This window comes from Toxorhynchites rutilus, chromosome 3, assembly GCF_029784135.1.
Source record: "Toxorhynchites rutilus septentrionalis strain SRP chromosome 3, ASM2978413v1, whole genome shotgun sequence".
In the NCBI taxonomy this organism is placed as follows: Eukaryota; Metazoa; Arthropoda; class Insecta; order Diptera; family Culicidae; genus Toxorhynchites; species Toxorhynchites rutilus.
Genome location: NC_073746.1, coordinates 43,745,539 through 43,766,783, shown reverse-complemented (window position 1 = coordinate 43,766,783; position 21,245 = coordinate 43,745,539). Strand labels below are relative to the sequence as shown.

Here is a 21,245-nt window from a genome sequence, read left to right as displayed (position 1 = left end):
TTGGTCGGATTCCGTCCCTTGGGTACGTACGGTATCTGTCTTCTTTAAGGTACATCAACGTCTTCTTGACGTAATGAGAAGACGCCTTGTCCGGCCAGAAGACGTACTTCCCATAAGAATGGTGCTCCTCTAAGGACGCCACCAGAATCTTCTCCAGGCACTCCTCCTGGTACACCTTCTGGTTGATGGCAAGTCCGCTCGGCTTGTTAAACCAGAGCTTTGAAATCCCGTTGTCGAAGATATACAGCATAACTTTTTTCTCAAACTAATGCTTATTTTTGTACTTCACCCCGGGGATGTGGACGCCTTGTCGCTGGTATAGTACCGGTGATTGCCGGGAATGTGCGACTTTGACAGCGGTAAAATAAGTGAAACGCTTTTATCTTTATTCTCGTGACATAGTGAGAAAGACCTGAGAGTTTGCTTCATCTCGTTTTCACCGTGAGGTGATGTTCGTGATCAGGCTCAGAGTAGGTGCGATGAATAACGGAAAATATCACCGAATCGGTTGTCCTCGGAGGAGTTTTCTCGGTTACCTTCTCAGGTTGCCCACTCTTGAGTCTCCGCCAGCGCGATTGAATTTCGAGGAATAGTACGTGCGATGAATACTAGAACATATTAATATAATATATTATATAAAATGTATCAATTTTACAGATGTACTGAGAAAGAATATTATAAACCTAAATATAATCTTTGCCGCGTGTTGTAACACTTGAGATTTTCGGATTTTAGTTTTATCGATAGGTCAATTGTTCGCATATACATAATCACATCACTTACCGCAGTGAATCCTGATTTTTCTTGACCATTCCCACTAACAACGATCCCTTCTATGATAAACGCTAGAGAACCACGCTATAGATGCGACCCTTCTGGCCTTCGGGCGGCGAATATTATACTAACATTCCTTCCCTTCCCCTGGTGACTGTAAGGACTATTTTAAGCATGATTGTAACATCTGGCAATAGCGCTGCCAATAGCTGATAAAATCTGGCAATATCGCAGATGGTAAGCGCGTCGGTTTTCCGAACCAAAGATTTGGGGGGGCGGGGGTGTGTGTAGTTCGAATCTCGCCACTGTTCGAAGTATTTTTCGGGTCGTTCACAACCCTTGAGCAATAAGTATATCGTTGTGATTGCCTCACACGATTGCATACTGGAAAGGCTACATTGGATTCTTTTTTTGACTCGATTTTTTTTTCGTGATTTTCTGAAATTACGTGATTCGGCTTGTTTTCGACTTTCAAAGAAGCGAAAAGAGATCAGCAGGTGGGGAACTACTTAACTTCACTTCACTTCTTTGTTTTCAAGAGGCTTTAAACTTTGCAGTTCATTCGACTGGAACTACTTCGAGTTTGAATCACTGTATATCAACTACGTTCAAATAACAATGACGCAAGTAACACTACGATGGAGGGGTCTTCGCAGCCACATTGGTTGCGCGTTCGATTACTAAGCTATCGATCGTGAGTTCAAACCTCAGGGCCCTTAATTGTCCATCTTTGTATTGTTATAGAATAACTACATCCACGCAACAATCATCAGTTATGGAGATCGATCCACGGTCGAATAAAGGTCGATTCATCCATACGACTGCTCTGCTCTTCAAGAAACATCGGGCTGTTGAGCTATATATAACTCAACAATGATCAATATCAACTATCTCCGCTGTCTGGTCTGCTGAACTGAACAATGGATGAACAAAAAAAATACCCTTACGCCTAAATGGCTACTACTGTGTAATTTACCATAATGTAATGGAACAGAAAAAAAAATCGTACGCCTAAGGGGCTGTTCACATACCACGTGGACAACTTTACGGGAGGTAGGGGTTACGAAATGTCCACATGGACACGAGAAATAAAAATTCAATAAAATAAAATCACATCTATATTTTTAAAATCAATGAAATCTGTTTCTCCTTATCAAGAATTTTCAAACTTTCCGATCATTTTTGTTCTGCGTATTAAACAATACAATGGTACAATTCGTGGTTTTTAAAAATGCTTAAAATGAAATTGCTACGGAAGAAAATAATCTAACAATTTGGTATCAGAAAACGAATCATACAACAGTTTGTCAAGGTTTATTAGGTAGATCAAGAGCTTCTCGATAAACTACCATATATCGCATAATACTCGCTCATAACTATTTTCGTTTATATGATTGACAATTTTACCTTAATTGTTTTGTTCACGAGACAAACATTCGAAAAACGAAAACACCAAGTTTTATAACTATAGAACTAGATAGAAATCTATCATTCATTTACAAAATTAACAGCAAATTTCACACAAATTACAACAAGTTTATAATTCGTAGGCTGTCCTTAGTTCTCAATCGATTCAAACAACGCATTCGGCCAAGCTACGGCATATGGAAATGTAAATCTCGTTCCACACAGAGGACACTGTTCGTTTAAGCTCCATTAAACTCCCATATTGCCTGTTAGCTACATCTATTCTTCGTACGATCACTCTACATAAGTTATCGATTGGGGTTTGAGCTGGTAAATAAGCGTGATAGTCCAGAATCTAGAGCCCCAGTAATAAACCATGTAATGGGCTTCCGACTTTTATAAAATGATGCCTTATTCTGTTGGAATAACCAATTATCACGGTGGTTTCGATGCAAAAACGACAACGAATGATTCAGGAATACTTCCTTGAACTCCCCATTTCTCATTCGTGTGGTTGAAAAAGTCAAGTCCCTAACTTCTTTGCTTTCATTTATAAAGAAACAAAATCTAACATGAAACAAACTTGAAGGATGTAATCGAGGTAATTACTTTGTAAATTTTTCATTAAAAAAATATCCAAGAATGTCCACGTGGACAACAGGGGGAGGGGTCTGGTCAATGTCCACGCTTGTCCACGGAGGGGGAGAGGGAGTCTGAAATCGTGCTTTTTGTGTCCTTTTGGCTTTTTGTGTTGTATGTGGGCAGCCCCTAAATGGCTACTAACTACTGTGTAATTTGCAATTAATAGAAATCTAAACATATATTATGTACACGATTAAAACCCGGCTCTGTTAAAACTAAAATGCTTATGAGCCTGAATAAATAAACAAAAAGGGGGAAAAAATACCACGATAAGACGGCAAAGTTCCTCTGGGAACGTTAGTGCCAATGAAGAAGGAGGAGGTGATTCTGTAATAATCTATCCCAAAATATATTTGTACGCGTATCTTATGTATAATTCATTCGTTAAAAATATTAAAAATATTGAAATATAATTTATTAAAAAATAAGTGAGTTACATAAAAATAAAATTATTGATAACCCTGCCTTGTGGGCCTGTTTGAATTCTGTTGCATATGTGATTGGTTTCCCGAATCGTAGTTATAACGTGCTTTGGATAATATATAAATTCAACTTTTATTAATGATTATTCATTATAAATATCGTTTTGTACTTTTTCGCGAAATTTTGGTGGTTTTTGGTGGTTTTGGCCTTTCCTTTCATTTCTCTACAATAAAATTTATTTACAAATAATATTCATGGTGAAAAACTAAAAATACGTTTGATCACATTTGTCTCAAATTCCGAACAGCGAAAATGCAATTTAAAAAAATCATAACTTTTGAGCTACTAGACCGATTCAGATAATCGATATATCAAATTAAAGTCAACTAGCTATTCTTCTTTGGAAAAATACTACACTCGCCAAATTTTGGATTTCGAATACATTTGACTTACTGTGAAGACATTTGAAGACATTATGAAATATGTGAAGAAATTTCGGCACGATAGCGTACGTAGGTTTTTGAGAGATATTATTTCCATGAAATTCTAACTATTGGCCGAAAATATCTTCAAAAGAAGTAGCGCTTTTGTGTTAGTGTCATTCACTCTCTTCACATGCTTACTTTTGTCACTCGTGTCACTTGTTTACTTTTGTTCTTGGTAATCAATGGAGACTTGTCTCGGGGTTATGCCCTTGCTTATTTCAAACTGTTCCAAGCAGGAAATCCACAAGCATATAGAATGAATTCAACAACAATGTGACGTTTACTTCAAGTTCTGGAGAACTTCAAGCTGTCTGAATACTCTAGAAAACATTAGTTCATTTGCGCTCGAGAATTTGTAAACTCATAAAATTTAGTTCACAAATGCGCAGTACCAGGGCGGTCCGATAAGTACTTTGCCTCATCGCCCGAAAGTGTCAGCACCGCAAGAGAGATTACTTATCGTGTATCGTGTAGTTTTGTTTTGACCGTGTGGGGAAGCGGGCGTGTCCGCGGATTTTAGAAAAATGGTAAAAAAAATTAAAAATTCCGCCGTCGCGACGACAAAAATGGTCGAATTGCACTACGAACTGCTGCCCCAGATTTGGCCCCGTGCGACTTTTTTTTTGTTTCCAAACTTGAAACTTTCACTCGCCTGGCAGAAATTTGAGTCGAATGAGTAGGTCTACTTTGCAGGCCTCGAGAAAACGTATTTTTCAGATGGATTAGAGTAGTTGGATCATCGTTGGGTCAAGTGTATCGAGCTAAAAGAAGACTATGTTGAGAAATAAATCGTCACTTTTCCAAAATTTTTGCTTCTTTTTGTAGGCTAAGTACTTATCGGACTGCCCTCGTATATTCTTTGTTTACATGTTTTGAAATAAACTTCAAAACCACAAGGTAAGTTATATCAATTAGAATAGACATTAAAAAAGCTATCAAACTTTGTTCAAAAGTAAGTTAGGGGCTGTCCACTTACCACGTGGGCAGAAAAAGTACGCTTTTAGACTCCTCCCTCCCCCTCCGTGGACAAGCGTGGATATTGACTATACCCCTTCCCTGTTGTCCACGTGGACATTCTTCCATATATTGTTATTGCAAAAAAAAAAAATAATTTCATTGTGCTTATATTCAATTTTAAATTAGTCTTATTTTATATCTGGTGTTTTTTTTTCAAAGATGAAAAAAAACAATTCATGAAAAACACATGTTCTTTTTTTTGTGAACAAATGAATATAAATAAAAAATATGATTTTTTTCGTATCCGCAAATCACATATAAAAATGAAGTAGGCAAAAGTTCGAAAGATACTCAACTGTACTTTATTCAGCTACAGTATCTAAACTCAACTGTTGTTATCAACGCAATACAAAACCTTTATATGTTATTAGCAAAATATGTGTTAATAACAAATTCCAGCGACCATTCTGCATTAACTTCCAGAGTGCTCGTGAGGCAAAATTACACTAGAAAATTTTCGTTTCAGGCAGTGCATCTTTCTTTCGATGCAACGCAAACTGCTTTACTTTTGGGACATGCTACATTGAAATCGTGCTATTCTGATTATAATCTTAGTACTAACGGTTGTTTTTTATTTTTTTATTCTTTCATTAACATTGCCTGAAAAGTTATTTATATCGCGCTTAAATTTGTTCCAAATTCTATTTATGTAGTATTTCTTATCCCACTTTCTACCAATATATTTGAAAAGTTTGAAAATATGTGAAATCGTTGGCTTCAGGAAACGCTCTGTTAATTGTATAAAATGGTGGGTTAAAATTAATAAAACCAACAATTCGTTCTTTTTCGTCCCATTTGTTCGAATGCGCATGGAAATCTATTTAATGATTTGTGTAATAATCCCACTATGATAACTGCTCAAACTACTACTTCTTCAAAATGATTTTCGAGAACATTCGAGAGAATCAACGTCAAATACATATCTGCTTTTCTAACGGATTTAACGTGGAGATTGTTTCCAAAACAAAAATAAAAACTGAAATTAGAAACATTTCTTCGGTGACTTCAAAGGACATTACAACAGTAAAACTGCACAATCAGACGAATATTTTTACAATTAAGCATGAAATAACATCTGAAGAAACTTATTTGACAATAAAATCATTCGCCTGCAGATAATCTCCGAGAAACGAGTGTCTATCGAAAAGAGTTTTTCTGAAGACTTCTGCAATTGTTTAGTGTAATTGAATGTCGTCTTCTTCTTCTTCTTGAATGGCGTTAACGTTCCCCGTGGAACTTTTGCCGTCTCAACGTATGCATTAACTAGCGTCATTTATTAATACATAGTTGAGATTTCTTAAGCCAAATAACACGCCTTGAATGTATTCCGAGGGGCAAGCTCTAGAATACGCGTGACCACAGTGCAAGTCGAAGGAAATTTCTTTGACGAAAAATCCCCCGGCCAGAACAGGAATCGAACCCGAACACCCGGCATGTCATTGGAGACGCTAACCACTCGGCCACGGGTGCACTTGAATGTTGTCTTATTTGAAGCTTATCGAGGTACTATTTAAAAAAAATGTGTCGAAAGCATTCAAATGAAGAAACAACCAATGGATTCAGGCATACTTTTTTACTACACTTTGACTGCAAGATACTAGTTCATACATTGAAATGAAAATTAGAACAAAGAAAACAATATTTTGAATGTTCTATTCCATAAAGCGTATTGATAGGGGGTTCCTCTTGGCTGTGGTGCAGAATATGTAATCAAGTCCCGGATTCAAAGCCCCTCTGAGAAAACACGAATGTCGTAATAACACGTGCTTATTAACGGAAATTTCATTTGTAACATCACAATCTTTCGATCGGTAGGACCAAGTGATCCTTAAAAAACTTATCTCCGGGGCTGAGCATACATAACGCAGCTGTATCAATGTGTCATTAACGTCAGATAACGTCGCAAAATGGATGGGATTTCATCACGGCAGTGGAATTTCATACAAATCACTCGTCGAAAAGTGTCTCCTTTTTCACTGCTTGTTTACATCGACGAATATATTTTTTTCCACTATGTTTCGTAGGAGAGTGTATGCATACTGACAGATTTCTACTACGAGGTGTTTAATGAAGGATGAAAGGTGGGAATGTTTATGTTTATATATGATTTATCGTACGATTTAATTGAATGCATAAAAGTTGTCAACAAAACTGGAGTTAAGCACATTTTTAAATTTGAACTAATATTGATAAGAGGTTCCCAGCAATTCTTGATGTTTATTGCGTGATTTGGTAACTGCATAAGTTGTTTGAAATGAAGGTTTAGTGTAATTATTTTATTTTGAGGATTATATTCACAAACATACAAGTATGATTAATATGAATTGCATGTATATGATGCGCCTAGCCAGCCCATACATGCAAACGTGGAGGCGATATACATACATCCTAGAAAATGATAAATCGTATAATTATCGTTTATATTACATCATATACCCCATATACATGTATATGACCTCCAATTTCATATGCATATGCCAGTTATACACATCATACAAGTAATGTGTCTTAGATGTATGTATATCGCCTCCAATTTTAGATTTTTGACGTAGGACTACGTCTTACATTAAGGGTGCCAAATCAGAAAACAGGTCACTTTTTTTGCTATGAACGGATTTAAACGTTTTGTATTCGATTGGAAATTTTTCTAAGATTTTTTTGTTTGATATGCTATACATTACAATCCCATAGTCTGTATATGGTTTAAATTGATGAAAAATGGAAGAATTCCCAATTTCCATACATTTGTTCTGTCCATTTTTGTGCTTTCCTGAACAGAGCTGTCAATAACGGGTAGCTTATGCAGCCGCTAGAACAGAAACAACGAAGGGGGATAGCGAAAAGAAAAAAATGCGAAGTAAACTCCACCCTTGCATAGTATGTAAGCTGTCGCTAGCGTATAAGTATTGCATCGCCTCTGAGGAAAATTCTCAGAATATTCCTGTGCCCGAAACAACAAAGGTCGCTTATTCTGCTCGTTTTGGGTTAAATGTATCCCTTCGAGCTGTGAACGCTAGTGAATATTTCACTTGAAGTGCATCTGGCATTGCAATTAACACAACCATCCGAAGTATGGCGAAGCAGGCGAAAAAAGAGAAGAGTACAAATAATTTTAGGTCGCTTCTAAACATCAGTGTTTGGTTTTTTTGTGTGTAGCTTGTTTTCATTGCGCAAAACATAGAACTTAGAAACTTTGTTGACGGTATCGACCGAGAGTCGAGAAACGATTTTCATAAACGGTCATTCTTGCGATGTTTCATTTTTAACACTGCAACTGTATGCATCTGTTAGACGCGTATTTGATGCTTGTTGAATGGCGATGCACTTCTTCTTCTTCTTCTTTTGAATTATACACACTTGAAACTCAGAGAGATCATTCGTCTTCGATGGCGATGCACGGAAGATGCCATTCGTTAATATTCAGTGCAATGCGTGCATTGATATATAGAAACGAATTGCGACATATGACCATAGCGTATTGTTCTCGCAAAGGCAAAAAATGATCGTTGCTTCTCGAAATGAGTCTACAAAACTACGCAAGCCATTAAACATTTTCAGGGTCCCCGGAACTTTTTACTAAAGAGTTATTTCGACGTATTCGCAAATAATATTTGAAATGATAAACCATCAAATTTCAAAAGAAAAAAGATTGCGTAGTCCTACGTTCTAAGCGATCGTGTCTCTGATACAACCCCTCGAATTTTTTTTTACTATTCAATGTTTGCTGGGCAGGCCCGAAGGCAGTTTTAAATTGTTAAAATATGAATGAAATTTTTTACTTCATGTTATTTGATTACTTGAAACATGTAGTACTGAACTTTATTTAACCATTTCTATATAAATTTTGCGATATTTCCACTAAAGCATAATAAACAATCAGGTATGAAGTATCCAAGTGCAACTCTTTCGTATTATATGCCACGACGACGATAGTCGTACTAGATGCATGTAGGAGTCGTATCCAATCATCGTGAATACTGTTGCAAGTGGAAAATAAATGTGTGTTCATTGCTTATGACATTATACATTATGACATAAATAACCAGGTGTATGACAGGATTATAGCTATCTCACTCTACCTACCGTCACCGCCTATCTCACTATCCCTCTGCTGCAAAAGTTCATCATCGACATCACGATATGTCAGTTGGTGGTAAATTGGTAATTCGCGATGACGTCGACGTCTGGTGGCGACTTCAAGTTAGAGCCATAATTTGGGTCCCAAAATCATAAGTGTAATCTCTACCAGATTAGAAGACACGGAGCCGGTTTTCAAATTTTAAAATTTGAATGAAAATTTTCACATTATGTTATTTAATTATTAGAAACACGTATTTCTGACTTTCATTCAACCATATGGTCATACAATTCCAACATTGTTGCTGATTTTTTTTCTTTATAATATAACATTGTCTTCATAAACAATTTTCGTATGAGACTTTTTCCCCACCTGCAAACAAAAATGTTTTTTATTTAAACAAAATACTAATTTGATATGGAAAAGCTAATTTTCATTCATAATTTTAATTTTGAAAACGTTCATTCCGACTGAAAATAAGCCATTCTTTGACGCTTCCCTTAACTAGTAAACGAAGCTCACTGCCGTCAACGCGGATCGTTGTTTTGAAGAAAACAAATACTTCTGACGTTTGAGATGTTGGCACCAAAAACATGGCGGGTGCCATACGGCTGTAAATAACAACATAATACAGTGATTTAAATTTAATACGACATGCCGAGGCACCACACAGTGTCGCTTTGGAGGCCTGTAATTTAACATTGGCGTTGTGAGTGGTACAGTGTCGACGTCTGGTGGCAACTTTAATGTGGCGCCATAATTTGGTCCCCGAACTCGATGTTTACAAAAATGTCAAATTAAACGTGTCACATTACAAGTCTGTTCAATAATCTAAACGTCGCAATAAATGTAACTTACTGTATATAAACAATATTTATTCCCAGCTGTTTTGAGGCATCTCGCACAAATTGACAATATCATTCAGTTGTCAGTGCAAGTCGGTTCGATTTTTAGAGTGTAAAAAAAGTTCACTGTTTACATAAAAGCAATCTCGAATCGGTCCCACTTTTTTGCTTGAAGTTACTATCCCCTGTTACAGGTCTGTTCAATAATCTAAACGTCGCATTACATGTAACTTACTGTATATAAACAATATTTATTCCCAGCTGTTTTGAGGCATCTCGCACAAATTGACAATATCATTCAGTTGTCAGTGCAAGTCGGTTCGATTTTTAGAGTGTAAAAAAAGTTCACTGTTTACATAAAAGCAATCTCGAATCGGTCCCACTTTTTTGCTTGAAGTTACTATCCCCTGATTTCATCATATTATCAACATCCCACATATACAAGTGTATCAGCAGTTCGCTATGTCAAATTTACTCTCACATAGACCTGGATTTAGAACACAGAGTTCAGTTTATGCTCAAATATGACGTAACTTAGATGTTGAAAACAAAGATCCTCCATTACCAATGGAAGCTTGATCGCTCAATGTTTATGTGACTTTCATGCAGAATACATATTTCAGTGAAGAAGTTCGATGATACGGAAAAATATTCGACATAACCATTTTATGGAAATGATGAAACAATTGAAACAATCCTCTGGCATCCCTGTCTCCATCATCGATTTTTAACAGCTCATCGGGTTGACGTTTCTGTTCATCGAGCATTACTACACGCACCCATACACGCAAAGTCACTCATTTTCCTCAAAAAAGATCGGCAATTTGTGACTTTGACGTTTACGTTATGCACTACATTCACATCAAACAAACCAGGAGTAGTGATGTGATGTGATTACCTCAGCAGTGGAATACGCCTCCAAAAACATCACTCACAGCTGCTCGTGTGGTTGCTAAAAACACTGCTCCAATTGTTGCTGCCTGGTGCTGTCCACCGACCTATCGATCATTTGGTTCTCCTTCCCCACATTGCGGTCAGTTAACTAGTCAGAAGCCAATAAGTATTGCTGTGCGTAATTGGTCCAATTTTTAGCTTTGATAACAGAACAGCGAGGTACCATCGTTTGCGTATCCTGACGCGCGTGTGTACCTACATAACAAGTGTTCTACATTTGAGTCATTCAATCTAGTCTGGTAAGTGCATTGGTTTACTTTCCACAGTTGTGACACCTTCCAGACAGTGTACCACTCCTATACCATTAATTTGTGCTCATTGGAACCATTGCTGGTTATTGGTTCAGTGTCATCATAGGTGTTTGGATTGGTTGCCTTGAAATGAGGCGCAACAGATGTGTGAAACTTAGAAGATTTTGACTCATCACTATTATTGCGCGCTGTTTGAGTGTATGGAGAAGGAATTTATCATGTTGACACAATGTACGAAACGTATTCTTCTATGATCTCAACATCGTAGCTAAAAAACTTCTTGGTCAGCGAAAACGACAATAATGTATGCGTGCTTTATTGATTTTTCGCTTTCGCTCATTCAAAATTCGTAACCGTGCATACATAAGCGGGCGATAACTAAATGTTGATTAGCTTATACACCCTGTTAGCCCTTTCGCTATCCATTTTCAACATACTTTTACTTACATATTTGGCAGAAACGTACTCCCTCCAAAATTGCGATAAAGCGTTCACGATGACCGATTATACGCAAACAGCAACCGTCACCCAAACAACCACAGTAACCCAGCCATATATTCGGTACGATCCGGAATACGTGAAAACCATTCCCGGGATCATCAAGATCGTCTGCATTGTTCTGAACCTGATCGGATTCATCTGCATCGAGGTATCGTACTTCAGCTACCATTCGCGGGGATCCTTCTTCAATACAGTGGCGATGCTGGGTTTCTGGTTTACGGGCATCATGCTGGTGTTTTACATATTTCATGTGTGCGAAAAGTTTCACAAGATCCCGTGGTTAAAAATAGAAATGTATTTCTGTGCGGCTTGGGTCTTTCTTTACATGCTGGCCTCATCCCTAGCCGCCGCGACCAACGTAGAGGCGTTCCAAGCGGCCGCGGTGAGTAACTCCGAACACCGAACTGTCTGTGTTTGTTTCGTAAACATGCGAGTCTTGCTCGCCTAAACTTTAATTCAACTGGAATGAATTCTAGTAATCAGTGTGTGTTTGTTTCCAACAGTTCTTCGGTTACTGTGCCATGATCGCGTATGGATACGACGCATTCCTTAAATACAAGGCTGTCAGGGCAGGTGAAATCGCTCAGGGATCTCGTTCCATCGAATCACAACAGCAGCAGCAGCAGCAGCAGATCTCCACCGTCACTACTTATTAATCAGATTAGGCGAATGAACATTTTAACTGAAACCACCTTCCACTCTCACTGCACGCGTCATTGTTAGGGTTAAGTGACTATTGTCTCCGCTTTGCAACGATGAATGTAACATGTTTCATATTTAACGGTAAAATCCGAACGAATCAGGTATGTTTGTTTCAAAAACATAGCTGATAGGAGACTATAGTTCATTTCGTTCACAGCTTTCATTGTGAATCGTTGTTTTGTACAGTGGAATCTTCTTTTTTTAAATTAACTTATAACATTTTCAATGTTATACGCCTTAAATGTGGCCTTAATGTGGCATATGAGCAGCACAGTCCTAGCACCAATAACATATTGAATCATAGCTACTACTGAATCTTTCAAAAGTAACACAAGATATCGTGATGCTGTAGACAAAAAATGTATTTTATAGAACAGAGGATATTATTTGGAACTAATGTATTGTCACTGTGGTTCAGCTGATGTATTCTTGGAATGTTGAACATTAAACCTAATAAATTATTTACACCGTTCAAATGAAAGTGTCTTTATCGGACCCGGTAAACTTCGTCCCGCCCAGAATTTATTTTTCGTTATCACATCCATGTTTTCTTACTAAGCGCACGTACATGGGTCCAATCGCAGAACTGTTCATTGATTGATCTTCTAATCTACCGTTTAAAATTATATTTTACTATAAAATTTCAGTACTTTTATCAAAACTCGTCATTATAATATCAGATTATTTTCAGACATAATACTCGTGCAAAATTTTTCATCCACCTGCCAGTGTCTTAGAATATCAACAAATATTCACGAGTAACGAATATGATTTTGTTCCAGTGTAAATTACTTTTTTTCAGCTTGAAACACACTGCCCTCATTATATTGATGACAATAACAAACGCGTTCATTTTGTTCATATCGCTGTTGCATGAACAAATTTGCTATAATGAATGAATGCGACATTGAGTGGGGTTCATAACTTCGCTGTTATTTATACTTTGGATATCAAAAGCAACAAATTGATATTCATCACATCCGAAGCGATATTCGTTCTGGCAGTGAATTTAAGTTCAAAATAAATTTTTTTTGGCGAGACGGTAGCAAAGGCATATGCAGAATGGATACAACGAGTGGTTTTAGCTACCGTCAAGTCATTTGCGACATCGGGAATTTCATAAGGTATTTCCGAATACGGCATCCAGCTGCTGCAAAACCCAACCGCACACAGCAGCCTCAGGTTAGAAGTTAACAACAGTTGATATTCATTTGGCTGAAATGAAATTCACTTCTGACGTTTCCGATAATCAAGATGAAAATGACACTGGGTAGAAAAAATAAGCATCAAAACATATTGAAGTACAAAAGTTCATTTGCTCATATTCAATGGTTGCCTGGATCTGTCATTTTAATTTTCGTTTGGAATATATAAGTTTTTGATGCAACCTAGCCCGAAAATCTATGCATTTGATCTTAGCGAAGATGATTTTTTCCAACACTGCCACCTGCAAATAAAATGTTTCTCCGTTACATGGAATAATTGTTTGATACAGGAAATATGATAGAATGAAGACAGCCCTAAATGGGACAATTCCATTCTCGAGTTTTGCTTTTATCAACACATTCCGCATTTCTACTTTCGAACGAAGATCAATTTCACTTACCGCAAACATCAAATGGACTAACAACGCTTGTGAATATGTAATTGTACAACACATGCGAATTGAATTTTTCGAATTTTCCCATTTTCCTTCAAAGTTTCAAATTTTCGAATGTCATGTTTGGTTGAAATATGTGCATTATTTTAATGGGACCCCCTCTCCTTTCCAGAGGAGGAAGGGGTGTCATACCATCATAGAAACATTTCTCGTACCCAAAAACCCTCACATTCCAAATTTGGCTCCATTTGCTTGATTAACTCTCGAGTGATGCAGAAGTTTGTGTTTCATTTGTATGGCAGCCTCCATGCGCTTAGAGAGGGGGTAGGTGTGTCGAACCACCATAGAAACGTTCCGTGCCTCCTAAAACCACCACATGCCTCATATGGCTAAATTTGCTTGATCAGTTCTCGAGTTATGCAGAAATTTATGTTTCATTTGTATGGGAGCCCCCCCTTTAGAGAGAGGGAAGAAGTGTCGAAGTACCATAGACACGTTTGTCGATCCCTAAAACCTCTATATGCTAAGTTTGATTCCATTTGTTTGATTCGTTCTCGAGTTGTTCAGAAACCTCACACCCCCCCCCCCCTTTGAGGGGGAAAGGAGTGTAAAACAATCATAAAAACATTTATTGCTCCCTCAAACCTTCACATGCCAAATTTGGTTCCGTTTGCTTGATTAGTTCTTGAATTATGCAGAAATATATGCTTCATTTCTATGGCAGCCATCAGAACCACCAGTGGAAGTGGAGGTATCGTGCTGGGAATAAGTTAAATGTGATTAGTGTCAGTAGTACTTGCGGGGGGCTGATACATCAGGGATCGCTATGCGAGCAGTGTAATCTCATAGGGCATCGGCAGTGCTCGGCTACGGGACTTAAACCGTGCGCAGCGGAAACTGGCAGTCGGACGGTAGCGTTGACCAGCCGTAGTCAGCAGGTCTTTGCCGCAGTTTAACGTGGCCGAGCTGGTGGCGCCGCAGATTGTCATAATACAGCAGAGCCCCGATTATCCGCGAAATAGTCGGGCTAGATCAACGCGTATAACGAAAATCGCGGATAACGCAATAAAGGGCTAAAAATGAGGTACAAACACGAAAAAAGATATTTTAGCAGGAAAACTATGTTTTATCAATTCAGAAATTATTGAACTTTGGAACGATGCCTACTATGTTCGGCTTTCGCGAATTTATGTGAAAAAGAAAGGATGATTTTGTAGAATTTCATTCTCATCCAGTTCATCCACTACTCTCGCATGTGAAAATGCAAACATAGCGTATCCTACCAATAACAAAACAAACAACCCCCGCTCCACAAACCGTAATCCCCTTCTTATTGAAGTGATGATGTTGCTTCACCTGTTATACATTTATACAAGTGCCTTGGCTGCAACCAATACAGCAGGGATTCCAGGTTTGAAGACATGTCTTCATTTTAAAGACATTTGAGGGGCTCAGAATGCAAGTGGTGTAAGTGACTTGATCGATTTCTCTTCGTCAACTTTTTATTTAGTAAATAACTCAACTACAAAAACGTTCCAATTTAAGTTTGCTATAGTATCCAATAGATGAGGTTCTGACCTATCTTCCACATTATCAAATACAGCTGGGAATGTATTTGCAGCTAAGTTATGACCAAAAGAGAGAGTCGATGTAGAGAAATCGATCAAATCACTTACACCCCTTTCATTCTAAGCCCCTCATTTGACTTACTGTGAAGATATTTTGAAGACATTATGAATAATGTGAAAACATTTTAGTATCGCTATCAGCGTACGTGGGTTTGTCGAGAGGTATGATTTCCATGAAATTCTAACTATTGGCCAAAAATATCCTCAAAAGAAGTCCTTTGTTTCAGTGTTATTCGTTTGCTTTTTTATCAGTGTCACTAGTTTACTTTTGAGACATTTCCTCGGGATCATTCATTTGTCTTTTTTTTTTTCAAAATATTTCAAGCAGAATATCTACAAGCGCATAGAATGAATACAACAACAAAGCAACTTTTACTTCAAATTCTGAAGAAATTCAAGCAGTCTGATTATATATTGTCTCTAGAAGACAACAGTTCATTTGTCCTCGAGAATTCGAATGATCGTGACATTGTATTTATAATATTTTGGCCTTATACTATACAATAGAAAAACTTGAATCATTCAAAAGACTACTTCACAAATCGAAAGTTTTCTGGTTACATAATAATTAATTTTATTATGTTTTAATAATTAGTTATATGGATATGGTTTGAGTTACAACCAAAACTTCAAAGCTGAAATAAACAAATTGAGTTATCACAATTTCGTTTTTATGGAAGAACTGGAGTTTTATTCGTTTAATCAACGGTTTATAAAAGTCAATTATCATTTCTAAACGCATAACATGTAGATCACAGTTCCGCAATATATTTTTGTACACATTTATTGAAATAAACACCAAAACCTGAAGGCAAGTTTAACTAAATGCGCTATATAACAATACCAATTAATATAAACATTGAATAAACTATCTAACTTTGTTAAAAAGTAAGTTATGAATTTTAGTTTCCTCCGATAGGATGGTGAAGGCATTTGAAGACATTTTTTCGTACTAAGTGAAGATATTTGAAAAAATCACCTGGCATCCCTGCAATAAAGTGAATCGACGCCGAGGCGGCTCCCAAAACATCGAACGTCACATTAAAGCGATGTTCTGGAAACCTCAAACTGACATTGCGAATGCGAATTAAATGTTTTGCTCTTAATTGAAAAAAGTTAACACAATCCCGGAATAATGGCTTTTCTCAATAAATTGGTGCTTTTCGCTGGATTTATTTCGCTCCTGCATGCTGCATACTCTGCTGCCCAACGTAAAGTTGAAGAATTTTAGTGACTATATAATATTAACGAATGATTATTCCGACAGATCGAGCATACCTCCGAATCACGGATCAGGAGTTTACGAACCTCCCAGTGGATGTTAGCATCAATCGCTCGATGAGTGTAACAATAATTAAATAATGTTTCTACTTACAGATTGTATTTCAAGCGATTCTCAGCTTGTTCCTGATTATTTACAACATACTGCAGGTTGTAGGCGATTTCAAGGAGATTCGCGCCGCAGTCGATCTGCAGGCCAAATCCTGGGAAACACTCGGTAACATTCCGTCGTTCTACACGTTCAACCACCGCGGGAAAGCTTTGTCACCGTTCTACGAACAGCCAGATAAGGATACGCTAGCGAAATGGGGCCCATCGAGGGATTTCTAATTTTATTTAAATGAATATCGAATTGTGACTACGAAAGTATAGTGAGTTCTACATCTCAATTTGTTTGTGTTTCAATAGTAATTCGGTCATCCAAAATTGTATACAGCGATTGTTCCGTTGGACCCAACTTCCCACTACTCGGCTACATATTTCGACCGAAATGTTGCGAATTTTGAATTTCGAAAAGAGCCTCATCGCTGAGGATGATTTTGTAATGAAGATCATAATTTTCTTCAAGATTCGCCCAAAAGATTCAGAGCCCAATCGGAGAAGCATCGGTGCTTCATATGGTCAAGCGGCTTTAGTTCTTGAGTCAATTCGATCTTGTATGGATGTAGCCCATGTTCTTTCCGCAAAATACGCCACAACGAGGTTAGGGAGATGCCCAATTCATGAAAACACCGTGAAATTGACTGACTTGAGTCATTTCGGATGGATTCACTTGCGGCTGCGATATTTTCTTTGCTTCGCGCGGGGCGACTTCTCGTTGGCACAGGAACATCCAACAGCGACAATATGGACTCAAATTTGGTCACAGCCTGTCGGCGGGGACGATTATTATGGTCGAAAATTGGAGTAAGCGCTCTTGAAGTTGCAACCACCGATCCCGAATTTCGGTAGTATTTTTTTTATAATTAAGCGTTGCTCGTTCGTGTACTTCACCATGATGAAAATGTTGGTTTTAACATTGACAGATCATTAAAACTTTATAAGGGTTCGTTCACACGAAGACACAAAAATGTCAAGTCGCGAATGGATGATCTTTAGTTCGTTTGCGTTCAGCAGCTTTGTAGTTTTCCATAGTTCCAGTTTGGATAGATGTTATTCACACTAAATTAGCGAAAATTAAGGTGAATACCGATATTTTTAGAAACATAATAGCTTTAATCGTCATCCTTGTATCGATTTCTTCTAGTACCGGATAAAACCATGAAAAAAATGACGAAAAATACTCAAAATGTAAGGCGGCTCGCACATCGCAGCAATAAGCAACTAGCAAACTGCAATACGCAATATACAACAGGCAACATATTTTGTTGTTCTTCGCATACCAGACCAATAAAAACCCGTGACATCATGCAAACAATCGGCTTAATGTACGAAAGGGGCTGTCCACATACCACGTGGACAGAAAAAGCATGATTTTAGACACCCCCTCCCCCTCCGTGGACAAGTGTGAACATTCCCTATACCCCTCCCCCTGTTGTCCACGTGGACATTTCTCCAGTTTTTGAAGAAATCAAGAAAATTCTTTTTTTTTGCTCAAATTTCATTTCAAGTTTGTTGCTATTTTTCTATTCCATGTTTTATTGATAAAAATGATAGCCTTATTATTAGTAACGATTTGTTTTAAATACTTCGATTTTTTTGAACATTGCCTGGGAGGTTCAATATTTTCTTCCGAATTCCATTTACATAATCCCCATATCCATATCAAAATATCACTTTTATGAATTTACTCTCGAGTATTTTCATTGAAGCTGACAGGCTGTTTGAGTATTTCCAAAAAATCGACAATGAAATCAAGCACTTTGTTTGAAAACAGTTTTTGACATTCATGGAAGAAAAACGAATCTCTAAACAATATAGAGGTGGTATAAATACAAAACGATGTTGATAACATCCCGTTAGTAGAGGCGAATGAAATGCAAAGTTTAAAGCCTCTTAAAAACAAAGAAGATAAGATAAGATAACATCCCGCTGTTTAAATTGTGAAAATGTTGTAATGTATTACTAGTTTTGGATCGTTCAACACACCCGAATCGTCGCTCAAACGCCTTTACGTTAGACAATGTCCAACTTCTGATGGTGTTCATTCAACAGATTCGCAGATTCATGACAATATTAGTTTACTATTCGCTTTTACTGCATTAAGCTTTGTGCTCCGTTTTTGGGATCGAATATGTATTCTATGTAATTGAGATTTATAGTATTGTTCGACTGGTGAAAAATCTTAAAGGAAAATTATGTCTAATAATGAATTTTAAATTGGCTTCGAGCCTATTGATCTAAAAGAAAGTATTTGGTCTCGAAATCCAGATGGCACGACTAGATGTCGGCAATGAACATCCGTGATCGCGGATTGCGGAATATTTTCTCGTCTAAGCATCAATAACTTTCACTTTTAAAGATTCAGTAGTGTCTGGCGGCTATAATGAACCTAGTCTAATCGTGCAGTAGCATCGTGATCGATGATTTCGTTGACCTATACTGCCGTTCTACGCATAGTTGTCCCATGTTCCTAAATCAGCAACTGAGAAAAACGCAAACGCATATTTGTCTACCAAAAACTTTAAGCATTTCAATTTAGCAAATTAGCAGTTTAGCACACCGGATTTTTTTTATAAGCACTATACTATTGTTTAATTTCATGAAGAAATGGGTGATCTGCAATACCTTCGCAGAATATAAATTTCTTTGTTATTAGGCATTCGCTAACAAGGTGTACACGTATTCTGTTAAACTTTTTCTTATTTGTTTGAGAATTAGTTCGTTCTTCCAAACCAGAAAAGAGTGCATTAGGCCTGCTGAAAGTGTGACATGAAATTCTTTACCTTGAACCGACTTATTCGATATGGATCTACAAAAATACATGGTGGGACAGTTATGAATAGAATATCAACCTTAGACAATTGAGCTTGAAGGTTTTTTTTTAAAGTTGGAAATAAACTTTATGTTTTTTTTGTGTTTTTCCGTAAGATTATGCATAAAAACAACGTATTATGAAGAAAAGTGAAAATCGTCAAAAAGTTACATGGGACAACTATGCGTAGAACGGCAATATAACCCTTAATTATTAAATCATGCTAAATATTGTCCGGCAAAATTCGTGCCAATTCTAAAGCAGAAAAGCCTATTTTTTATAGACATACATCTATTCGATTACAAATGCACCGTTTTGTTCCACAATATTTAAGCATCCTTCACGCTACTTAAAGGGTCCCCTACACGATAAATTATAATGACATTACTTCGTCAGAATGACAATAAAATTGATCGTGTAAAGTTGACAAAATTGAAATTACGGGCAATAAAGATGCATATCCGGATTTTCTGATCTCGCTCCATCATTTCTGTAATATCGCAGGGACACTATCATTCGTAGTGTCTAGGATACTGTGCGACATCTTGTGTTAAAATCTATGTTTGTAAGGAAATTTACTCGCTATCAGGTTAGTGGGCCCGAGAGAATTTTCAATCTCTAAAGTTTAAATGAAAGTTATTACTTGTTGTTACTTGAATGCATAAAAAACGTAGCACTGAACCTTACCTTATAAATTTTTTATATTTTTTCTGAAATCCCTATCAAAACTCATAATTATAAAATAAAATTATACCCAGATATTATTTTAGTTCAAGGTTTTTTCACCATTTGCGGAAAACCTGTTATTCTACTACATAGATCAACATATTTGATGCGTAGAAAGTGATTTATATTATTTGATTTTAAAAGTTTGCCCATTCCACCTGAAAACCCATTATCATTTTCGCTTCACAACGATGAAGCACGAGGCATAAAATGTTAATTCGCGATGGCTGCTACACAGTGTCGACATTTATTACCCAGTTACGGGGGTGAAGCAGACGGGTAAGATACGATGTCGACATCTACGAAGGTGTTAAAGGGTAATGAATCAAGCATAATCTATTAGGATTATTAAGATAAAATACAGTTTTGAATTGTTAATAGATCAATGAAAAGCATTTCAAAATGTTTTATTGAATGTTCATAACATATTATTCAGAACATTCTACATCCATTACTGAAAAACATTATAAGAACAGAACAAATTGTTGAAATTATAATTAGAAATAATTATTAGAAACATGTTTTGTTTAAGATTTTTTCATTGTTTGCAGAAAACCTTTCAAATAATCAACGGGGATGTTAATTTGACAAAATAAATTGATTTTCATTGATAATTTTCATTTCGAAAATGTTTTGATTTCTCTTATAACTATGAAGGCCAGAGTTGCTGCATTCCTGCAAGCGATAAGAATGATCGTGTAATGTTGAAGAACAAGGTGATTGCGGAATGGAGTGATTCTTGCCAATATTGTCATTACTGATAATGTCAATGCTACTGATCGTGTAAGGGCCGCTTAAGAATTCCATCCCCTCAGAACTTCTTTGTTTTCTCGTCAAAAACCTGAGCATACCACAATGTTGTGATTTTAAAATTATCGAGTCAAATATCATCGGGTTGTACAAATTTTACCATGGATTGAAGAATGCTAAAAGTTTATCTCGTTCGGGTTGTGATATGTCAAATACGATCGGGTTCCGAAATATGGGTTAATATGTAGTCCATATATTGTAGAGTTT

At 37.0% G+C, this 21,245-nt stretch overlaps 2 protein-coding genes across 4 annotated transcripts; both read left to right on the top strand.

Moving 5' to 3' along the window:
• The first annotated feature begins 10,527 nt into the window (after window positions 1–10,527).
• LOC129776944 (CKLF-like MARVEL transmembrane domain-containing protein 4) lies at window positions 10,528–12,587 on the top strand. Of its 3 annotated transcripts, XM_055782904.1 has the most exons (4): window positions 10,528–10,704; window positions 10,764–10,864; window positions 11,335–11,759; window positions 11,881–12,587. In XM_055782904.1, the coding sequence occupies exons 3-4, from the start codon at window positions 11,373–11,375 to the stop codon at window positions 12,031–12,033; spliced, it is 540 nt and encodes a 179-aa protein (XP_055638879.1). In that variant the 5' UTR covers window positions 10,528–10,704; window positions 10,764–10,864; window positions 11,335–11,372; the 3' UTR covers window positions 12,034–12,587. The 3 variants fall into 3 exon arrangements, with proteins under 3 accessions (XP_055638879.1, XP_055638878.1, XP_055638880.1); XM_055782903.1 differs by having other exon boundaries at window positions 10,528–10,864; XM_055782905.1 differs by lacking the exons at window positions 10,528–10,704; window positions 10,764–10,864 and adding an exon at window positions 10,887–11,107.
• A 3,770-nt stretch (window positions 12,588–16,357) lies between these two features.
• On the top strand, window positions 16,358–16,977 carry LOC129776211 (ER membrane protein complex subunit 5). Its single transcript, XM_055781723.1, has 3 exons — window positions 16,358–16,518; window positions 16,575–16,627; window positions 16,685–16,977. Exons 1-3 carry the CDS (start codon window positions 16,443–16,445, stop codon window positions 16,916–16,918), a joined length of 363 nt encoding a protein of 120 aa, XP_055637698.1. The 5' UTR covers window positions 16,358–16,442; the 3' UTR covers window positions 16,919–16,977.
• Window positions 16,978–21,245: the final 4,268 nt, after the last annotated feature.

Bases quoted from the DNA above. Each gene is read 5' to 3' on its own strand.
- LOC129776211 (XM_055781723.1), top strand. From the start codon at position 16,443: ATGGCTTTTCTCAATAAATTGGTGCTTTTCGCTGGATTTATTTCGCTC. The intron at 16,519-16,574 runs GTAAAGTTGAAG...TTATTCCGACAG, and splicing joins TGCATACTCTGCTGCCCAAC to ATCGAGCATACCTCCGAATC. The intron at 16,628-16,684 runs GTTAGCATCAAT...TTCTACTTACAG, and splicing joins TTACGAACCTCCCAGTGGAT to ATTGTATTTCAAGCGATTCT.
- LOC129776944 (XM_055782904.1), top strand. From the start codon at position 11,373: ATGACCGATTATACGCAAACAGCAACCGTCACCCAAACAACCACAGTA. The intron at 11,760-11,880 runs GTGAGTAACTCC...TGTTTCCAACAG, and splicing joins AGGCGTTCCAAGCGGCCGCG to TTCTTCGGTTACTGTGCCAT.